The sequence below is a fragment of the Charadrius vociferus genome, unplaced genomic scaffold (assembly GCF_000708025.1).
Source record: "Charadrius vociferus isolate BGI_N301 unplaced genomic scaffold, ASM70802v2 scaffold377, whole genome shotgun sequence".
Taxonomy (NCBI): Eukaryota; Metazoa; Chordata; class Aves; order Charadriiformes; family Charadriidae; genus Charadrius; species Charadrius vociferus.
Genome location: NW_009649456.1, coordinates 1,289,729 through 1,310,285, shown reverse-complemented (window position 1 = coordinate 1,310,285; position 20,557 = coordinate 1,289,729). Strand labels below are relative to the sequence as shown.

At 43.1% G+C, this 20,557-nt stretch overlaps 1 protein-coding gene across 1 annotated transcript in view; it reads right to left on the bottom strand.

Annotated features, from left to right (window-relative positions):
- LIX1 (Lix1 homolog (chicken)) overlaps positions 1–20,557 on the bottom strand; it is a 50,700-nt gene that overhangs the window by 6,754 nt on the left and 23,389 nt on the right. Inside the window, 1 exon segment of the mRNA XM_009889714.1 lies at positions 588–709. Within this exon segment, the coding sequence (XP_009888016.1) occupies positions 588–709 (122 nt within the window).

Genomic DNA, 20,557 nt, shown 5'->3' with positions numbered 1-20,557 from the left:
TGTCTTTGCTGCCACACAAACCACCATCCCCTGCCGTCACTGAGACGGACTGCAAGACCTTGCTAACGCTTTTACCCAGAAGCACTGGTATGCTGCTCCCAGGCACCACATTTGTAATCCTGGTTTCATCCCCATCCCCCTTCAAACCTAGTTTAAAGCCCTATGAATGAGCCCTGCTAATTCTTGTCCCAGGTTTGTAGCAGCATGACATGCTGTATTTTCAGGAGAACGTGCAAATCCTGAATTGGTGTGCATTATTTTTTCCACTCACATACCTAGCTTCACAGACAACCCAGCATACAAACCAACCTTCCCAAAGAGAGCTTGTTTCCCAATGGGGCTTCCTCTGTGCCGATAGTGCTCTTCTTGGAAGTTCTCCAAAAGGCCACTTTCAGCTCAGAAACCAATTTGCTGCAGCTGCTGCAGTAAATTGAAACTGTTGTAGCTGTAAGTGAGTTCATCTGTGGGGATCCTCCTTGCGTGTGGTAAGGTTAGTCTTGTTGGAGGAAGGGGTGTGGAGGTGAGGTGGAAGGCAGAGAGTTTTATGATGGCACGTGGTTGTTGTACCACACACAGCACAAACCTACTGGGTATCAGGCTTATTTGCTTCAAATTTGGTGGACTTCTCTTTTTTAATGCCTGCATGGGTCTGGTATATGAAGTGAATGTTCAGCCTTTGAAGCTTCTTCTCTCTAGGCATAACTGAATACTGAAAACACACATGTAAATGTATACATTGAAGCAGTATTTTGCGTTCAGCTGTTTGTGTCTCTCTCTTCTAAATAACTTGGTGCTTCATTAAAAAGGGAAGTGATAAAGATGATCCATCATAGTGAAGATGATGAAGGATGGTTTTGTGGAAGAAGCTGTAAGTGAATAATGTTTTGTGCGTGGCTAGCACTGTTAGTGGTAAATTGCTAAGGGAAAGACTCTATGCCTTGTAAAAGTAGCTGTTAGGATAAAATAAGCACGGGGCCTTCAATCTTTAAATTTGCATCAGGTATTTTTGGTTTTTGTGAACAATGTCATAAATGCTGTCTCATCTCTATGAGAATTGAGCTGAACCAAGTATTCGTAAATCGGCATGTGGGTAATCTACATAGTCAGGTGCCAAAAATGCTGTTTCTTTTTTCTTTTCTCCTTTTTTTTGCTCCTTTTTTGCTCCTTTCTCGCTCCTTTTTTTCTCCTTTTTCAGCAGTTCCTTAAGATTAACTGCACTGAATTTCAGAACCATATGTGCTTCCCCACCATATGTGGGGAAAATTTCAGATCAGGAATCAAACAGCCCTATTTTGCTCTGAAATAGTCTGTATTGCTTTAAAGGTCTGATAAGTTATTGTATCTTCATTGCACTCCATAAAAACTTCTGAGATGCCTGCAATATTAAGTCACCATATAGCACAGTTTTCAGTACAGTATAATGTAAGAGAGCTTTTTAATCAGACCATTTAAAAAAAAAATAATGAGAAAGGAAAGTGAAAGCCTCCTAATTTGTTAAGATTAAGCTGAGGATAAAGAGACAGCCATGACATTAAATCAGGCTTTGTCCCTGGTTGAAATGTGACACAGAAAGTGATCTATATTTATAACAAGAATAAATCCTGAACAAGGCATTTAGAATCGAATGAGCTGATACAACAGCAGCTCTGGCTGTGCGCATATGGATAAAAATATAAAACATTTGAAGTAATAAAGGCCTAAGTATAAGATTATATAAAACTGGAAGCCAGAGAAGAATGGGCTCTCCTAGCAAATGGAGTTAAGATACTGTTTGCAGCCTGGATGCCAGTGCATTAAATTGGGAAGTCATCAAATGCCCAGGCAGTACCAAACAAATGAATAAAATCTACAGTTTATAGCAGTAATGTTGTGTGGAAGTGAATGTTGCAATACGTAACTGCTGATGGAGAGAAGAATTCACTAAGGAGATAAAGGTATGTCTGACTTTGAAGTGAGAAATCAGCTTCCTCAGAGTTTTCTTGGCAAAGAAAAATAAAGGTATGAGGGTAAGATCTATAAAGTGACACCCATTAAATTTTACCTTATGGACTACGTTTAACTGTACGTGCCTTCGTCAGATACTTTCCTCAGTGCTGTGTCCATACCCCTGTGACATGGGAGGAGTCGATGACCTTGTTTTCACATGACAACTCTACCACCAAAAAACATGCTTCCATTCTGAGTGAGATCTCCTTCCATCAGGGTAGGTTATTGCCTGCTCCCCTCAGTTTAGTTGTAACGATCATGACAATGGGCCAGTTAGAAGCTGTGAATGTGCCTGGCCTTCCTCGCTCTCTATCCTGGCAGTGGGGAGCTGCTAGCGACCTCTCTGTTTGTTTGACTCCTTGGACATTTCTCAAAGCCTCAAGTCATATACACCGCTGGCTCAAGGCATGCTGTCCAGTGCATTTTCAGCTTCTTTTTTGGTTTGGTTCCCCCCACCCCCCCTCTTAGGAGTAACCCCATTCAGTATTCAGTCACATAACTGGTTTGCCCAGTTGTGGATTTGGGGGCAAACTTCACCTTCATAGTTACTCAGAACAAGTGTCTGGGCTTCCCAGGTTACAGTGCATTTTCCAGTGAAGTTTGGTGATACATGCATACGTATGTATATATACATGTAAGTATGTATATGTATACCTACCTGCGCATCTATACATACATATGTATGATAGATTTTGGGGGGGGGGGTATACACACTTGAAAAAAACATTGGCCCTGTGAAACTTTTACCTCCTAAGGTACAGGTGATGTGGTGTTTCCAGCATCCAGAGCAGAAAATCTTCAATGTCAAGAACAATTTTACTTAAGAAGCTCATAAGCAATACTTAGGGTATACTAAGACAGACAAGACCCAGAGTACTTGTGAAACAGATGGCGTTAGTCCCTTGTTAAGCATTGCTAACACCTGCTACTGCTCCTTCTTTGAGGAAGGTTAGCAATCAAGAAGCAAGGGAAAACAGCTAAGGTGCCAGCCAGCTGGAGACCATCGCATGACTTCAGTTTTCTTGTTATGGATCTGTGCTGAGCATCCCTTTCCACTGGTAAGCCCAGTTGGGAAAGAAGATGTGAGCAAGTGGCCTTTTGAGATGTTGTTCTGCGTAACTCATTAGCAGCTGAAAACAAATCCTTGAATTATGCAGAAGTCTGTGAAGCTGCATTTCCCACACAGCTGTGAGTTGGGGCTGCCCAGGGCACACATGGGTGCAGGGTCCCTGCCTGTTGGACGGGCAGCTCAGTGAAGGAGTTGGGTGCTGCAGCATCTTGGCATGGAGCCGGGCAGCCCTGCAGCTGGCAGCTAGGGGCTCCCACACCTGGGGGAAACCAGGCAGGCAGCGTTGGCCATCTCTGCCTGCTCCTGCTGTAACTTCCAGTGGAATCAGCGCACTCCAGAGAGATGGCATCCCGTCTCTTAAACAGCTGAAAAAAACCCCTCTTTCTCACCTGCAAATGTTTTTACATGTTATAACTGGAGGATGAATGCTTGCTGAAAATAAAACTTCTTTTTGCTGTTGTTTTTCTTAATCCATTTTGCATTCATTATTCAGCACAGTGATGCGAACCATAAGGGTAAGAAACTGTGTAAGCTCACCAAAACCAAAATGGTATGTATTTCTGTGAATTATCAGGAGTTATTTAGTGTTCAAAATCAGTTACATATCTAGTATTTATTAAATAAACTGCTGATGCATGCTTATGAAGTATTGAAGAATCAACAGAATCCATTTGATGAAGCTGTTGATCAATGAGATGAGGAGGAAGGCATCTATTATAAAGTTATACAAACTAAAAAGAGCTAAATTCTGTCCTTAACATATACTTAATATATACAGCGGTATAGCAAACTTTAATTGACAAATACTAAAGTCCCAGAGGCTTTCCCTGCCTATTTTCCCCCTCTATTAGGAATCATGTTTCTTGCTATGCCTTTAAAACTGGATAATGACTTGGGATGAGGATTCCTCCTAATGAATCAGAATAATGTCCTTCTCATAAAAGTGTTCCATAGTTTAGGAGTTTGTCTATTTTTTCTTTCATACATGATATTCAGAAAGGATGTCAGGATGCCCAGAAAGTTGTTGTCCCTAATTTCAGCAGAGCTGCTGTTGTTGTTAGATAAATCATCCTTTTACATCCTTTAGTTACAGAATTCTTCTCAAGTTTCTTTTCTGACACAAAGTTAGCTCCACCCCTACTGGTCCATCCTGGTTCTATCCGAATATGCCAACAGCATATTTGGTTACCTGCCAAAGTTCAAGTTTACAGAGCCAGCTACATCCACAGCTTGCTTCCCACACAAGACAGTTTGTGTTTCTGCTGCACATTGGCAGTATGCAAGTTTGGCAAGCGCACTTAAATCTCAAAATCATTCAGTAGATTTTTGTCCCTCTGACATGCCCTTTCAGTGCACCGTATTCACCCCACAGGCAACTCAATATTCTCTAGAGACTGGCTTACTATGTTGAACTACTTCAGCCAGTGTTGTGCCAGCTGCAGGTAAGATGCACCAGCAGCTGCAACAAAGCCAGTTGAAAGTTATCTACAGCTTTGTGCTAGGGCCAGAGACCTCAAAAAGTGGCCATTATGCATTTAAATAAACAGACTGCAAAATAAATTAGTAAATGCTGATGAAAATAGACGAACTCTGCAACATGGTGCTCTCGCAGGCAGGATGCAGATGACCAGACGCTGTTAAGTAACTGTCCAGGGCCACTTTGAGAAGTGGGGAGTTGGGACTCCTTGGGAGTCGGCAGCTCTGGCTGTCGCTAAATCCTCACCCAGCTCCTGGGTGAGTGGATCCTGCTCCTGAGCAACTGTAGGAATGCAGCAGGAGTTGAAAGTTGACTGGCACAGAGACACTGCCTTAATTACCACCGTGCTGCTTCCAACAAGAAAGCAGTAGATGTTTGTGTATTTTTCTTTTTTCTTCCTTATACTCCGTAAAGAGGTGAATAATTTTGACTGATCTTACACCTGTCACTTCATGCATATGGTAACAACTAAAGCACAAAATTATTTACTATCCATTCCAGAAAAAAAAATAAAATGAAGGAGTTCTGAGTAATTCGACAGGATGCTCATAAACAAAGATCTTCCTCTGCTTTAATTACGCTAGCAGAATATGCCAAAAACCTAGGTACTCTCAGTGTTTTTCAGTAACCAAGCGGCAGTCTGTTCTGCCTTGCAACCTAGTTCTGCTTTCTAAGACCTCTGGCTTTGGAGGTCCAAAAGAGAAAAAAAAAAAAAAAAACAACGGGAGAATATACAAATTAGTTTTATAATGTAATTTACTGTAACTGCTATGCATTGTAATTTCAGGGTTAAGTTCTAATTTACGTCCACTTTTTTCTTCCAGAAGAATATTAACACACTAAACAAGGTGATAAGCTCTATTACGTTAGAAAATGACTTTTTTGGTGACATAACATAAATTTGCTTTCCCCTTAGTATAACCTCTCCATCTACAGATAGAATACTCAGATGGTAATGTATGTTAAAATAAAAGTGAAGCCTTAAGCAAACAGCTATTCCCTTGATAAAAATACTGGCAGCAAACCAGGGAACATATGTGTGATTGCTGTTGCATTGTACAGTTTCTTGAAGTTTCTTAAATCCTTAATATTTCCTTCAAAGCTTAAATTAATGCTTTTTTTTTTTTTTTTTTTTGAGATAGAAATAACAGAAGAACCAGGAAGAAAAATGCTAATCTCCAATTTTAGACAGCTGATCTTTGATTTTCTCTTTCCAGGCTTTACATGAAGAAAAAAAAAATTAAAAAAAAAACAAAAACCCACAACCAAAACCCCCAAAAACTCAACAAAATAATTTAACTTTTCTCTTGTGAATTAAAGATTTTTTGGTTTGAAATGCACCCTGACAGAACTTATGGCTAACAAAACCTGCAAATATAAAACCAATCCTTTTCTCCTAACACATTGTGATATTCCACACCTTGAATAAAAATTTCAAAAAACCTAAACTTATTTGTGTCTTTCCTTCTGGAGGTTGCTGTTAAAATACGTTATGGCAGGCACTATGCTTGTGACCTAGATAGGGAAATGGCAGCCAAGGAAGATAGCTTTTTGGAAAGAATTTGTTGCTGTCTATGTACCAGAAAAAGCTTGCTAGAAATAAGCACAAGCACATTTTATTGCACAGGCTGCGAGAGTGGCGAGTTACAGCATTGATATGGCAGCAAATCACTTGCTCTGGCAGGGCTTTAGGGCCTCCATATAGAAACCTCAACAGAAATCTTTGGAAAAATTCGTCCAACTTCAGGAAAGTGTAGAAGTACCACAGAGGAACCAAGTGGAACTAGAAAGAGAAAGGGTGGTCCCTTGAGCTTAAACAGAGAGCAGATGGGAGCTCCTGAGCGGAACTAAGGTGGAAGGCTTATAAAATAAAAACATCAGTGCAGACTCTTATTTTTCAATGTTAGTCTCAGTATAGGACCTGAAAAATCTGAATGGAGTAAAAGAATTGGTATGAAGAATGATATTATGAATTTCCCCTGCTCTAATAGGATTTTTGAGTCACTGAACCTGGGTCATGTTTGAGAAATGCTAGTTTGATTATATGAAGCACCTTAATGTTTCATGACATGTTTTTGTTGTTGTCAGGAACGGAGATGCAGAGATGGGCCAAGCACAGCCTCCTGTGAAGCGCTGCTCAGGAAAGCTTTCCACTCTCAGCTCTTGTTATGTTTTACATAACGAAATGATGGATTTGTTTCAGGTTATTCTCTCTAGAAGGCATAGTTAGGCAAATTGATACATTTTTAAACACTGAAGTTGTAGTGGTCCTGTTCCGTTCTCTTAGCATCTCACCAAACTCACTGTCCTGAGATAACCTGAAGCTTTACAGCTGCTTCCCAGTTCTCCAAGCAACCTAAGAGGAAGCTTTGCAGTTTCAGCCAACCACAGCAACATCTAACTTTTGTAAGGGCTCTCTCTGGTGTCTTCCTTTACGATTCTAAACTGAATTCTTATGTCTTTGGTGCTGATACATACTGTGTTATCAGCCACATCATAAATAGCCTCTTCAGTGAAAATTAATGAAAATTAAAAATCCGATGGGGGGGTTGGAACTCAATGATCTTCAAGGTCCTTTCTAACCTAAACCATTCTATGATTCTATGATGGCATTTCAAAAGAAAGAAAGAAAGTGCTCACATGCATGCCCTCTGGCCTCATTGCTTTCCTGACACACTTTCTGTGTGCCTACAGGGTAAGTTCTTGTAACTTCTGACACTTGTGGTTATCTGGCGTCTTTTTGGTCCCTGGATGCTTGATGAAATTTTCATCCTTGTCTTCAGTAATTTGGCTTATTTTTCACTTTCTGCATGCTTCCTTATTTTATTTAAGACAACAAAGAATATACGATTAAGTCAGGTTGGTCTGTTATTGGACATAACAGTGGGTGCACTAGAAATGCACGTAACAGGAAATTTCTTTCTCATAGCCCTGCCATTGTTTCCTCGAGGAACTACTTTTTCACTTCCTTTACCTCCCAAAGGGTTTTTGCCTGCCAGGGCTCTGAGCTTATTCAAGCCTGCCAATTCTGTAATGTATCACTCTGCTGAAACAGTTGTCAGTGGTGGGCTCTCCTCTAATGCAAAAAATAAGAACACCCCCCACGCTAATGTCAGCTTCATTGAAAAGGAAACTCTTTTCCTTACATTGGATCATGCAGCTAGTGTTTAGGCATAAAGCAGCACACTGAGCACTCTTCAGTGTGAAGAGGCTGTCAAATATAACTCTGAAAACAGAAGAGATGAATCACTGAGTGTATTGAAGGTGATGATATGACTCTTCCACCTGTCCTAGGATTAAAAGAGTGAAGCTAAATAAATGAGAGAGAACGGCAAATCTTAAATCTTTAATAGAATCTGTAATTGTCTGTTTGAAGTTGCAAGAGACAGATAAGGAATCCGCTGCCTCCCCTCTGCTCAGGAAATCACACTTTGGGAAAAAACAGGGTATGAGATGAATTGAGATTGGTACCTTTACATCAGAATAGGGAGGCTGACCTCTAGAAAATGGTCTTTCCAGCAAATAAATTGTTTGGTCTTATGTTGTTTGGGGAATGCCACTCACAAGGTAGTAGCAGGGATCTTGATGTGTGTTCAGTTAGTCTAAGGAAAATACTTATGAGCTATCATTATTGATTTAAGTATCAGTTGGTTTTGCATGTTAATCAGCTCTCTTACTGTGGCAGCAGCTAAAGGCTGCAAGTGACAGGACGTGGTTTATTGGATGTGGCCTGAGATTGCACTAGCTGCTGAATAGCTGAAATCTGTTTAAAATATCGCTAAGAGAAAAAAGTTGTTAGCTGACAAATATGAACTCTATTCCTAGTGGTGATTACCTAAATGAAAGAAGACAAAAATAGTGATTAGGGATATAGACACAGCAAGGGCAAAGGAATCCTGATCCCTTGCTTGCTTATTTACTGTTACTAGTGAAATAAAGACAAATATAGCTAATAATAGACTTGAACCACTGACTTCCATATAAAAAGTTCTTTGGGTAATAATATCAAGTGTTGTTTACTGTCAATGTCCCAGGAATAGGGAGAAAAGGGTTGTCTTCCCCCCTCAAATATTTTCCCATTGTACTGCACAGCTGTGCCTCCAGGTATATCTCCAGCCTCACACAGTTTGGTTTGGTTGGTTGTTGGCTTCCCCTCCCCCACCCTCACTTTTTTGAAAGATTGATCAAGGAAAGATACAGAGGGTAAGCTTTGACAGCCATTGAAGTCAGACTTGTCAGTACAGCCAAGACAAGGTGCGCATGCCCTCCCGCAGGACTCTGTGTGGCCGTTTCCTTTGGGTGGCCAGATGGTACCTCTCTGTATCACTCCTGAAGTGCCCTGGTCCCAGCCATCTGGAAAGAGCCCAAAATAATGGAAGTGATAAAATAAATTATATTTGAGGAATGGTTTCTAGGTTGTTGGTGTGTTCATAAAGGGAAATTTGCAATTTAGCCTTCTTTCCCCAGGGGAATATTCCTGCCTTTGTCCACAGGGCACTCAGCAGATCTTCACAGCCCCCTTCTGCTATGGCTGCCACATATGCCATCGCAGCTCCCAAGGGGAATTTCTAGCTTCACGTTTTCAAAGTTTTCTCTACAAGACAATTGAAATGTCTTTCTCTTTTTCAGAGGGCCATGCTAGCCTTTTTTTTGTGGGGTGGGCACATTGCACTCTATCACTTAGAGCCAAATAGTGTAAATTTTCTGTAACCTCACACACCTAAAAGGGAAATAGTCATTGCTTCCTGGTGATATTTTAAAGAATGAAAGTGAAAAAACCAGTGAAATAAGTTTTGGTTTGGCTTCAAAGACTGAGACCCTACTGCAAAATTTTGAGTCCTGTCTGATTAGTGATACTAATAGTTCCAGTCCTTTCAATAATGAATAAATCAGTCTTGAGTTCCTCCTTTTTTGCATCAAGCAGATCCGTTTGTCACCATTTTTCTCAGACTTTGTTGGTTTTTTTTGAAAATGGCATTCATCTCCATCACTCTTGCTGAACTCCCTAACAGAGCTCAAGTTGGTTGTAGTGACTGCTACAACACATATTGAAGTCATGCCTAAGGATGGGGCATGTCATTCGCACATGTTACCAGGATCCTCTTAAAAAGAACACAAAATAGATAGCTGAAAATGTTTTCTGTCTCTGAAATTCTCTAAACCTGTCCTTAATACCCCAAAATCTAAATAGAAAACCTAATTATATGTAAAAGTTGATTTTGGTATGCCTTGGGGGAACCATGTATTATATGACTTCCATACCAATGCACATAAAAACAAAACTCATATGGAAAGCTGAGACACACATCACGCCTGCAATCACAAGTATATGGCCTCTTAGCTGCAATGGCACTAAGCTGCTTTATCAACCAATAGTGTAACAACTACTTGATCTTTGATATGTGTGCCTATATTTGTGTCTATATTTCATCTTACTAAAGCTCTCTTTAGAGCAAAACTTGGCACAGTTACAGCTCAGGAGTCCTATCCAAAGTGACAGCTCTAATACAACTGGAGCAATTAATTTCTGTGCTTCATTTTTCTTTTCCAGCTGGCATATTGCATGTTTTAGCAACTGGTTACTAATGCCAAAAAGAAATCCTGCTGTTCCAACAGACCTATTTGTCTCTGTAGGATATCTGGTGTTGAGCAAAATAAAGCTGAAACAGAATTCAGTTCAGGGCGCTCCTTTCTGCCCACAGTGCAATTAAATTGGGTGTTTTCTCTTCCCTGTTCAGCTCTAATCTGCTCCGGGTCTTGCTTGCTCTCAGCTGATCAACCTATACTGTTAAAGCATCGTTTCTTGAGATGACTGACACAGGACAGGGATAAGCAGGATTAAAGACTGTGCCCAAAGATACAGTTTCCCAGCTTACCCTCAGCCTCACATGAAGTGCGGCTAGCTTAGTCAGTGCTTTTCACCTACCGCTGCTGCAAAGAGATTGTGAGTGGTGTTAGGGATATCTTGTTTTAGATGCCCTTTACACAATAGGTACAATCTGCAAACTGCAGCTCCAGTGTCACCATCATATTCAGATATCTCAGCAAGCCAGTTGAGTGAAAACATCCAAGAATGCACTTCATGTTTATCTTCCTTTATTTTTTGTCCAGTGTTGACTTTGAAGCCTACTAATAATTCCTAGCAATCTATCACTGGTGGCTTTGGACTTGCACCTGAGATGGAAAAGTAGTAGGACTACTACTAAGGCATAGGAGAATGAGTTTGGGAAAAACCAGCTCTGTTCCTCTCTGACGCTGCAGATGTGTTGACCACCCCTTCAGTCCGGGGCTTTGTGACTGTTCAAGACAAAAGAACTCAGTTCTGTATGGCCAGGATGACTTTCAAAAAAGTAAAGTGGGAATGAGAAGTTTATATCCACCTGTTTGAACTCTGGCTTCTGCTGGGATCATTGTGTAAGAAAGATTGGCCACTTCTTCTAGAGCTAAAAAAATATTATTTTAGTTTTAAAGTACTACTAAGGACAATAATACCCCTGTGTTTCTGCCCTTCCTTCACCAAATGCCACGTGTCTAAAAAGTTGATCAGAGGCTGTAAAACTACAAGGGTGAAATGGGACATGGCATTTCCCCCCTTTTTTACAAGAGAAAACCCGAAAATGTTAAGAGTATTCCCCAAGTTTATAATAAGAAACACGTAATACAGTGGACAGAAGGTAGATTTTCTAATTTCCAGTCCAATTCTTGTTACAAAACTATGTGACAAGCGTTTGAAGCTGTTGTCTGGCCCTGGTCTCTCTCATTTCTTCCAAATGCATTCAGTGTGACATTGGTGAAATATTGTTATAAAATGCATTATAACATGTAACAAGCCATATAGACATGAACTCACTATACCCATCTTAATAAGTTATTATATCAAGTATTTATTTTAACTGGCAAGGCATTCTGGGTTTCACTCCTTTACTGAACACAGACAGGGGAACGTTATTATTAACCACTAGATGCCACCGTTGCTCCTAGAGAAGCAGTCCAGTCTGTGTCTTGGTCTGTCAATAAAACCCCACAAACCTTCAACAGATTTCCCAACTGTCTGTTGAAATACTGGTATAGCACTGAACTAAAAATATACATGCAGGTACACACTTGTAATATTTCTGCTCCAAATATCATAGAATCATAGAATCGTAGAATCATGAATTATAGAATCTGTTTGGTTGAAAGACACCATTAAGATCATCAAGTCCAACCATTAACCTAGCACTAACAAGTTACCACTAAAGCATTACATCTAGAAGTCTTTCAAATACCTCCAGGGATGGTGACTCAACCACTTCCCTGGGAAGCCTGTTCTAATGCTTGACAACCCTTTTACTGAAAAAAATTTTCCTAATATCCAATCTAAACATCCCCTGGTGCAATTGGAGGCCATTTCCTCTTGTCCTATCACTTACTTGGGAGAAGAGATCAAGCCCCACCTCACTACAATCTGCTTTCAAGTAGTTGGAGAGAGCGATAAGGTCTCCCTTGAGCCTGCTTTTCTCCAGGCTAAACAACCCCAGTTCCCTCAGCCGCTCCTCATAAGACTTGTGCTCTAGACCCCTCACCAGCTTTGTTGGCCCTCTCTGAACATGCTCCAGGACCTCAATGTCGTTCTTGTAGTGAGGGGCCCAAAACTGAACACAGTATTCGAGGTGCGACCTCACCAATGCCGAGTACAGGAAGAGAATCACTTCCCCAGTCCTGCTGGCCACACTATTTCTGATACAAGCCAGGATGCTGTTTGCCTTCTTGGCCACCTGGGCTCGCTGCTGGCTTATACTCAGGAAGCTGTTGACCAACACTCCCATGTCCTTTTCTGCTGGTCATCTTTCCAGCCACTCTTCCCTAAGAAGCCTGTATCACTGCATGGGGTTGTTGTCACCCGAGTGCAGGACCTGGCACTTGGCCTTGTTGAACCTCATACCATTGGCCTCAACCCACCAACCCAGCCTGTTCATATCCCTCTGTAGAGCCCTTCTATCCTCAAGCAGATCCACACTCCTGCCTAACTTGGTGTTGCCTGCAAACTTACTGATGGTGCACTCGATGCCCTCATACAGATCATTGATAATGATATTAAAGAGAACAGGTCGCAATCCTGAACCCTGGGAACACCACTTGTGACTGGCCACCAACTGAATTTAGCTTCATTCATCAGAACTCTTTGGGTCCAGCCATCCAGCCAGTTTTTAATCCAGCAAACAGTACACCCATTCGAGCTATGAGCAGCCAGTTTCTCCAGGAGAATGTTGTGGGAAACAATGTCAAAAACTTTACTGAAGTCCAGGTAGACAACATCCACCGCCTTTCTGGCGGCTCTGGTCAGAGTGAGAAGTGTTGTTTTGACCATTAAGTCACTAGACAAGCACAGAGACCCAGTGTTTGTGGGGCTGTGAAAGGGCTTCCAAGGGATAGTGAGGGGAAGCAACAGCATTAAGTGCTGGCACCTTCTGTGTGGGAGCAATCACTGGATATTTTTAATTTTGAAACTGGGCTCTGGCAAGAGTAAGAGAGAGTGTTGGTACCATTCAGTGGGTAGGAAAGTGCAGAGCCCCAGTGTTGGTGGACCTGTTGAAGCGCTCCCAAGGGATGGTGAGGGCCAGCAACAGCTTCTAGTCGTGGCACTTTCTGTGTGGGACCAGTCCCTGGATATTTTCAATTTCAGGGCTGGGCTCACTGAAAATTGAGAGAGATTTTGGGGACCATTAAGTGCCTAGGCAAGTGCAGATCCCCAGTGTTGGCTGGGCTGTGACAGTACTGTCAAAGGAAGGTGAAGACCAGCAACAGCTTTCAGTACTGCCACCTTCCATGTGAGAGTAGTTGCTGGATGTTTTCAACTTCTGAGTTGGGCTCTGGTGAGACTGGAAGAGACTATTGAACCATTAAGTGGTAAGGTATGTGCAGAGCCCCAGTGTTTGTGGGGCTGATGAAGTACTGCCAAGGGACAGCGAGGGCAAGCAAGAACTTTCAGTCCTGGCACCTTCCATGTGTGAGCAGTCACTGATCATTTTCAATTTTAGATGTGGGCTCTGGCAAGTGAAAGAGAGAGAACACTGAACTAATAAGTGGCTAGGAAAGCAGAGCCCAAGTAATTGTGGGGCTGTGAAAGTCCTGACAAGGGCCATTGAGGGCAAGCAACAACTTTCAGATCTAGCACCTTTTGTGTGGAAGCAGCTGCTAAACAACTGCAATTTTTGATTGTGGCTCTGGAGAGAGTGAGAAATACCATTTTGACCATTAAGTCCTCAGGAAAGCACAGAGCCCCATTGCTGGTGGCCTATGAAAGCGCCCCCAAGGGATAGGTATAGCAAGCAACAGCTTTCAGTCCTGGCACATTCGGTGTGCCAGCAATTGCTGGATGTTTTCAATTTTGGATCTGGTCTCTGTTGAGAGTGAGAGAGAATGTAGGGGCCGTTAGGTGGTTAGGCCAAAGCAATACTTCAGTGTTGGTGCGGCAATTGACGTGCAGTCAAGTGACAGTGATGGGAAGCAACAGCTTTAAGTCCTGGCACATTTAGTGGTGGTTCAGTCACTGGATGTTTTAAATTTCTGAGCTGGGTCTGGTGAAAGTGAGAGAGAGAGTTTTGGGACCGTTACATGGCTAGGCAAGCGCAGAGCCCCAGTGTTGGTGCACCTGTAAAAGTGCGGCCAAGGAATAGGAAGGGCAAGCAACAGCTTTCAGCTCTGGAATATTTCATGTGGTAGCAGTTTTTGAGCCCCAGCTCTGACAAGAGTGAGAAATGTTGTTTTGACCATTAAGTCTCTAGGTAAGCACTGAGCAACAATGTTTGTGGGGCTGTCGAAGTTCTGCCAAGGGACTGTGAGGGCAAGCAATAGCTTCTGATCCTGGCACCTTTCATGTGGAAGTAATTGCTGGATATTTTCAATTTTTAAGCCCAGCTCTGGCAAGAGAGGGAAATGTTGTTTTGACCATTAAGTCACTAGGCAAGTGGAGAGCCCCAGAGCTTTGAGACAGCCCTGGGGCTTTGAGACAGTTTCCCAGGGATAGTGAGGGCAAGCAATAATTTACAGTGCTGGTATCTTCTGTATGGGAGCAGTTGCTGGATGTTTTCAATTTTGGAGCTGTGCTGTGGTCACTAAGAGAGTGGTGGGACCATTAAGTGGTTAGGCAATCGCAAAGCTCCAATTTTGGTGGGGCTGGGAAAGCACTGCCAAGAGAAGCTGAGGACAAGCAACAGCTTTCAGTGTTTGCAACTGAAATGTGGTGAGGCAGTCACTGGATCTTTTCAATTTTGGATCTGGGCTCTGGTAGAACTGAAAAAAGAGAGCTGGGACCATTAAGTGGCTAGAAAAGCGGAGAGCCCCAGTGTTGGTGGGGCTGTGAAAGCCCTACCAAGTGAAGGTGAGAGCCAGAAACAGTGCTGTCACCTTCTGTGTGGGAGAAGTAACTGGACATTTTCAGTTTTGGAGATGAGCTCTGGCAGGAGTGAGAGCGAGGAACCATTAGGTGAATATGAATGAAAGTTGTTGCTGGCCCTAACATAACCCTTGGCAGTCCTTTCACAGCCCCATCAATACTGGGGATCTGCTACTGCCTAGCTACATAGCAGTCCCCTCACTGTCTCTCACTCTGGCCAGACCCCAGCTCCAAATAGAAAAATTCCAGCAGCTGTTCCCACATGGAAGGTCCCAGGACTGAAAGCTGTTGCTTGCTCTCACTTTCCCTTGGCAGCCCTTTCACAGCGCCCCCAGTGCTGGAGCTCTGAGCTTGATTAGCCATGTAAAGGTAACAAAACTCACTCTCACTCCTGCCTAAGCCCACCTTGGAAATTGAAAACATCCAGCAACTGCTCCCACATGGAGGGTTCCAGGGTTGAAAGCTGTTGCTTGCCTTTACTATCACTTGGCAGTGCTGTCACAGCCCCATCAACACTGGGGCTCTGCACTTGCCTAGCCGCTTAATGGTCCAAGCACCCTCTCACTCCTTCCTGAGCCCAGCTCCAAATTTGAAAATGTCCAGTGACTGCTCTCACATGGAAGGTGCCATGACAGACAGTTCTTGCTGGACCTCATCTTCCCTTGACAGCTCTTTCACAGCCCCACCAGCACTGGGGCTCTGCTTTTGCCCAGCTACTTAACATTTGCAACTCACTCCTGCCAGTGCCAGCCTCCAAAATTGAAAACCTCCAGTGACTGCTCCCACACAGAAGGTGCCAGGGTTGAAAGCTGATCTGGCCCTCACCTTCCCTTGGCAGTGCTTCCACAACCCCCACAACACTGTGACTCTGCTCTTGCCTAGGCACTTAACTTTCTCCTCATTGTCTCTCACTCTTGCCAGAGCCTAGCTCCCAAATTGGAAACATCCAGTGACTGCGGCCACACAGAAGGTGTCAGCACTGAAATCTGTTGCTGGCACTCATGTTCCCTTGGCAGCCCTTGGCACCACCAACACTTGAACTCTGCAATTCCCTAGTCACCTAATAGTCCCAGCCCTCTATCTAACTCTCAACAGAGGTGAGATCCAAAATTGAAAACATCCAGTGATGGCTCCCACACAAAAGGTGCAAGTACCATTGCATATATCTTGTGTATGTCTTTCATGGCTGTGGTTATCTCTAGTTTTCTGGTATTTTCTCACCTAATCTGTCTGCCTGTAACTCACCCTTTCATATTTTATGCCCCCTTTCACCACCTAACTCCAGATAAGGCAGTCCTCCCCTCATGGGAGGGGAGACTACCCTGATATCTGCTGGAATGACAAGAGAGCAGAACTCAAGCAATCTAGGGGATTTCTTGAGTGCATTGGTGACAATTTCCTGGCACAGGTTACTGAAGAATCAACAAGGAAAGGTTCTTTGCTGGACCAGATACTTATGAACAAGGATGAACTGGTCAAGGATATGAAAGTTGGAGGCAGCCTTGGTTACAGTGAACGTGAGATAGGGGGAGTGGGGGAGTGGGGTACAGCATCCTAAGAAGAGGAAGCAGGACTACAGCTCTGGATTTCAGAAGAGCAGACCAAACTCTTCAGAGATCTGCTTTGAAGAATCCTCTGGCATATTGCCCTAGAGAGATGAGGACTCCAGAGTTGACTAATATTCAAACATCCGCTCCTCTAAGCTCTGCAAAGATCCATCGTGAGAAGGTGGAAATCAAGAAAAGGCAGGAGGTCTGCACTGGATGACCAAGGAGGAATGCAAAGTTGCTGTCTGATCTTGCAGAGATAGGGTTAGGAAAACCAAAGCTGACCTGGAGTTTAAAAGTGATTTGAAGGTCAGCAAGAAAGGATTCTGCAAGTATATAAGCAGCAAAAGAAAGACTAGCCCTCCCTCCCCGACCTTGCCTGCCTCAGCAGTGTTCCCACTGCTGAAGGTGGTAGGGGAACTGGCAACAAACGATGTGGAGAAGACCGAGGTCCTCAATGCCTTCTTTGCCTCAATGTTTACTAATAAAACTAGCCTTCAGGAATCCCAGGCCCTTGAGACTGGAAGGAAGATCTGAAACAAAGAAGCTGGATTTTAGGACAAAGATCCTGGATTTTAGAAGAGCCAACTTCATTATGCTCAAAGCTCAGCTGCAAGCAATCCATGGGAAGAATCCATGGAGGGCAAAGGAACTTGTGAGTGCCAGGAGTTATTCAAGAACAGCCTTCTGGAAGCACAATAACAATCCATCCCCTACAAAGGGAAAGGAAGAAGGCAGAACAAGAGACCACCCTGGCTTAAAAATTAGCTTTTTAGTAGGCTTAAAAGAAAAAAAAAAAAGAAGAAAAAAAAAGAACGCTGACTATCAAAAGGTGGCCAAATACCTATCAAGGACTACAAGAATGGCGATGGAAAACAAAACAGATGTTGCAGTGGATGTCTACTACCAATCGCCCAGCCAGGATGTGTGCACTGATGAGTTATATAGGCAATTACGAGAAATTTCAAGATTGGTAGCCTTATGGGAGGTTGCAACTTCTTAGACATCAACTAGGAATATCATACTGTTGTGACTTGGAAATTCTTGAAGCTTGCAGGAGGTAACTTCTTGCCACAGGTACTCAGTGAGCCAGCTAGGAAAGATGCCCTCCATAAACTTGCTGTTTGAGAACAGAGAATGACTTGTTGGGGATGTGAAGGTAGGCGGCTGTCTTGGCCACAGTGATCATGAAATGGTTGAGTTTAAAATTTTCAGTTTAATGAGAAAAAAGGACAACAGGGTTGCTACCCTGGACTTCAGGAGAGCAAACCTTAAACTATTGAGGGAGCTAATTATCAGAGTATACTGGTAGTCTGCTTTTGAGAGTTTAGGAGTCCACAAGTGCTGGTCAGTCTTTAAGAACCACCTTTTAGGAGCACAGCAGCAGGCAATTCCACTGTGTTGTAAGTGAAGCAAGAGGAGCAAAAGACCACCTTGGCTGAACAGGGGACCTCCTTGTGGAGATCAAGAGGAAAAACAAACTGTATGATGATCTCTGGAAGCAACGTTAGGCTTCACAGGAACATTACAGAGCTGTGGTTCCTACATGCAGGAAGAAGACATGAAAGACCAAAGCTCAGTTAGAATTGAAACTGGAGAGTGTTGTTTCGGATAACAGGAAGGGCTTTTGTAAGTACGTTAATAACAAGAGGAGGTCTAAAAAAAACTTTTGACCAACACTTGTTGAAGATGGTTATCTCACTAATAGGGACAAAGAAAAAGCAGATGCTTTAACGGGCCCTGATGGGATGCACCCACGAGTGCTGAGGGAGCTGGCAGATGTTATTGTGAAGCTGTTCTCCATTATCTTTATTTATTATCTTTATTATCTCCATTATCTGAAACGTCATGGAGAACAGGAGAGGTGCCTGAGGACTGAAGGAAAGTCAATGTCACGCCAGTCTTCAAAAAGGGCAAGAAGGAAGACACGGAAAACTACAAGCTAGTCAGCCTCTCATCCACACCTAGAAAAACAATGGAACAGCTCATTCTGGATGTCATCTCTAAGCATGTAGAGGAAAAGAAGGTTATCAGGAGTAGTCAGCATGGATTCACCAAGGGGAAATCATGCTTGACCAATCTGATAGCCTTCTATGATGGCATGACTGGCTGGGTGGATGAGGGGAGAGCAGCGGACGTTGTCTTCAGCAAGGCTTTTGACACTGTCTCCCATAACATCCTCATAAGTAAGCTTAGGAAGTGTGGGTTAGATGAGTGGACAGTGAGGTGGATTGAGAACTGGCTGAGTGGCAGAGCTCAGAGCGTTGTGGTCAGCAGCACAGAGTCCAGTTGAAGGCCTGTAACTAGCGGTGTTGCCCAGGGGTCAGTACTGGGTCCAGTCCTGTTCAACATATTCATCAACGACCTGGATAAGGGGACAGAGTGTACCCTCAGAAAGTTTGCTGATGATACAAAACTGGGTGACGTGGCTGACAAACCAGAAGGCTGTGCTGCCATACAGTGAGACCTGGACAAGCTAGAGAGTTGGGCAGAGAGAAACATAATGAAGTTCAACAAGGGCTAGTGTAGGGTCCTGCACCTAGAGAGGAATAACCCCATGCATCAGTACAGGTTAGGGGCTGACCTGCTGTACATCACTAGCAGACACAGACATGTGATCATCCCATTCCACTCTGTGCTTTTCAGGCCACACCTGGAGTACTGTGTTCAGTTCTGGTCCCCAAAATTCAAAAAAGATGCAGTTAGATAGACTGAATATAGTTCAAAGAAGGGCCACGAAGATGGACAGAGTGTATAAGGAAAGACTAAAAGAGTCAAGTCTTTTCTTCCTGGAGAAGAGAAGGCTCAGCAGGACCTCCTCACAGTATTCCAGTACTTAAGGGGTGGCTACAAAGAGAACAGACACTCTCTCTTCATAAGGAGCCACATGGAGACGACAAGGGACAACGGGTACAAGTTGCACTGAGAGAGGTTTCATCTTAATACTAGAAAGAAATTTTTTACAGTAATGATCAGTCACTGGAGCAACCTCCTCAGTGACATGGTAGAATCCCCACCACTGGAAGTTTTCCAGATGGGATTGGAGAGGATGCTAGATAAGATCATCTAGGCTCCTTTTCCCATGAAAGGTTGAACTAGATAATATTTTGAGATCCCTTCCAACTTCTGCCTTCCTATGATTCTATGAAAATGTTCTGTTAGGACAATGTTTTAATAGGGCAGATACCCAGCATCCTTAAATCAAGTTATTACAACTATCAATGTAGCCATTTTTACTTAAATGCAAATGTTGCTGCTAGCACCTCTAAGCATTTTGAACTTTTTGTGAAACACAATGGATATGTCACAGTAAATGCATGAAATGATGAATTGTTTCAACAGAACCATAGTTGATGCATTTTAATGGGTCAGTAGGTACTATTAGACAACTCTCAGACACTTGCCTGCATCTAGGAACTCTGAACTAGATCCTTTCCTGGGTTGTAATTACATCTGGGATACTTCTGACTAGAGCTGGGATGGAAATGGTTTTCTCATCCTGCAACATTTAAGATTTCTAAAATTTCTTGGTCCAAACCAGAAATGTTTCTAAAATCATTCTGCCTGAGTGAAACCAAGATGCTATGGAGGCCTAGGATGGATGGTAAGGGGAAGTGGAGGGAGGTATGGGAGAGACACATACGCATTCTAAAATAGCATATACCTGTACTAGTTCAGACTACTCCCTGGACCCAGAAACAAGTGTAGATTTTCTTGGAAAGTCATTAATTAATGGGAAATAGTGTAGGGTTCTTCAATCTCTGTTCTGATTTGCTTGTATCTGTAAACCTGTTGTATTAGTTTATAGAATCATAGAATGGTTTAGTTTGGAAAGGCCTTTGAAGATCATCAAGTTCCACCCCCCCTGCCATAGGCAGGGACACCTCCCACTAGACCAGGTTGCCCAAGGCCACATCCAGCCTGGCCTTGAACACCTCCAGGGATGGGGCCTCCACAACCTCTCTGGGCAATCTGTTCCAGTGCCTCACCACCCTTAAAGAGAAAAAATTCTTCCTAATGTTTAATCTAAACCTGCCCTCTTCCACTTTAAAGCCATTCCCCCTTGTCCTAATCACTACGTGCCCTAGCAAAAAGTCCTT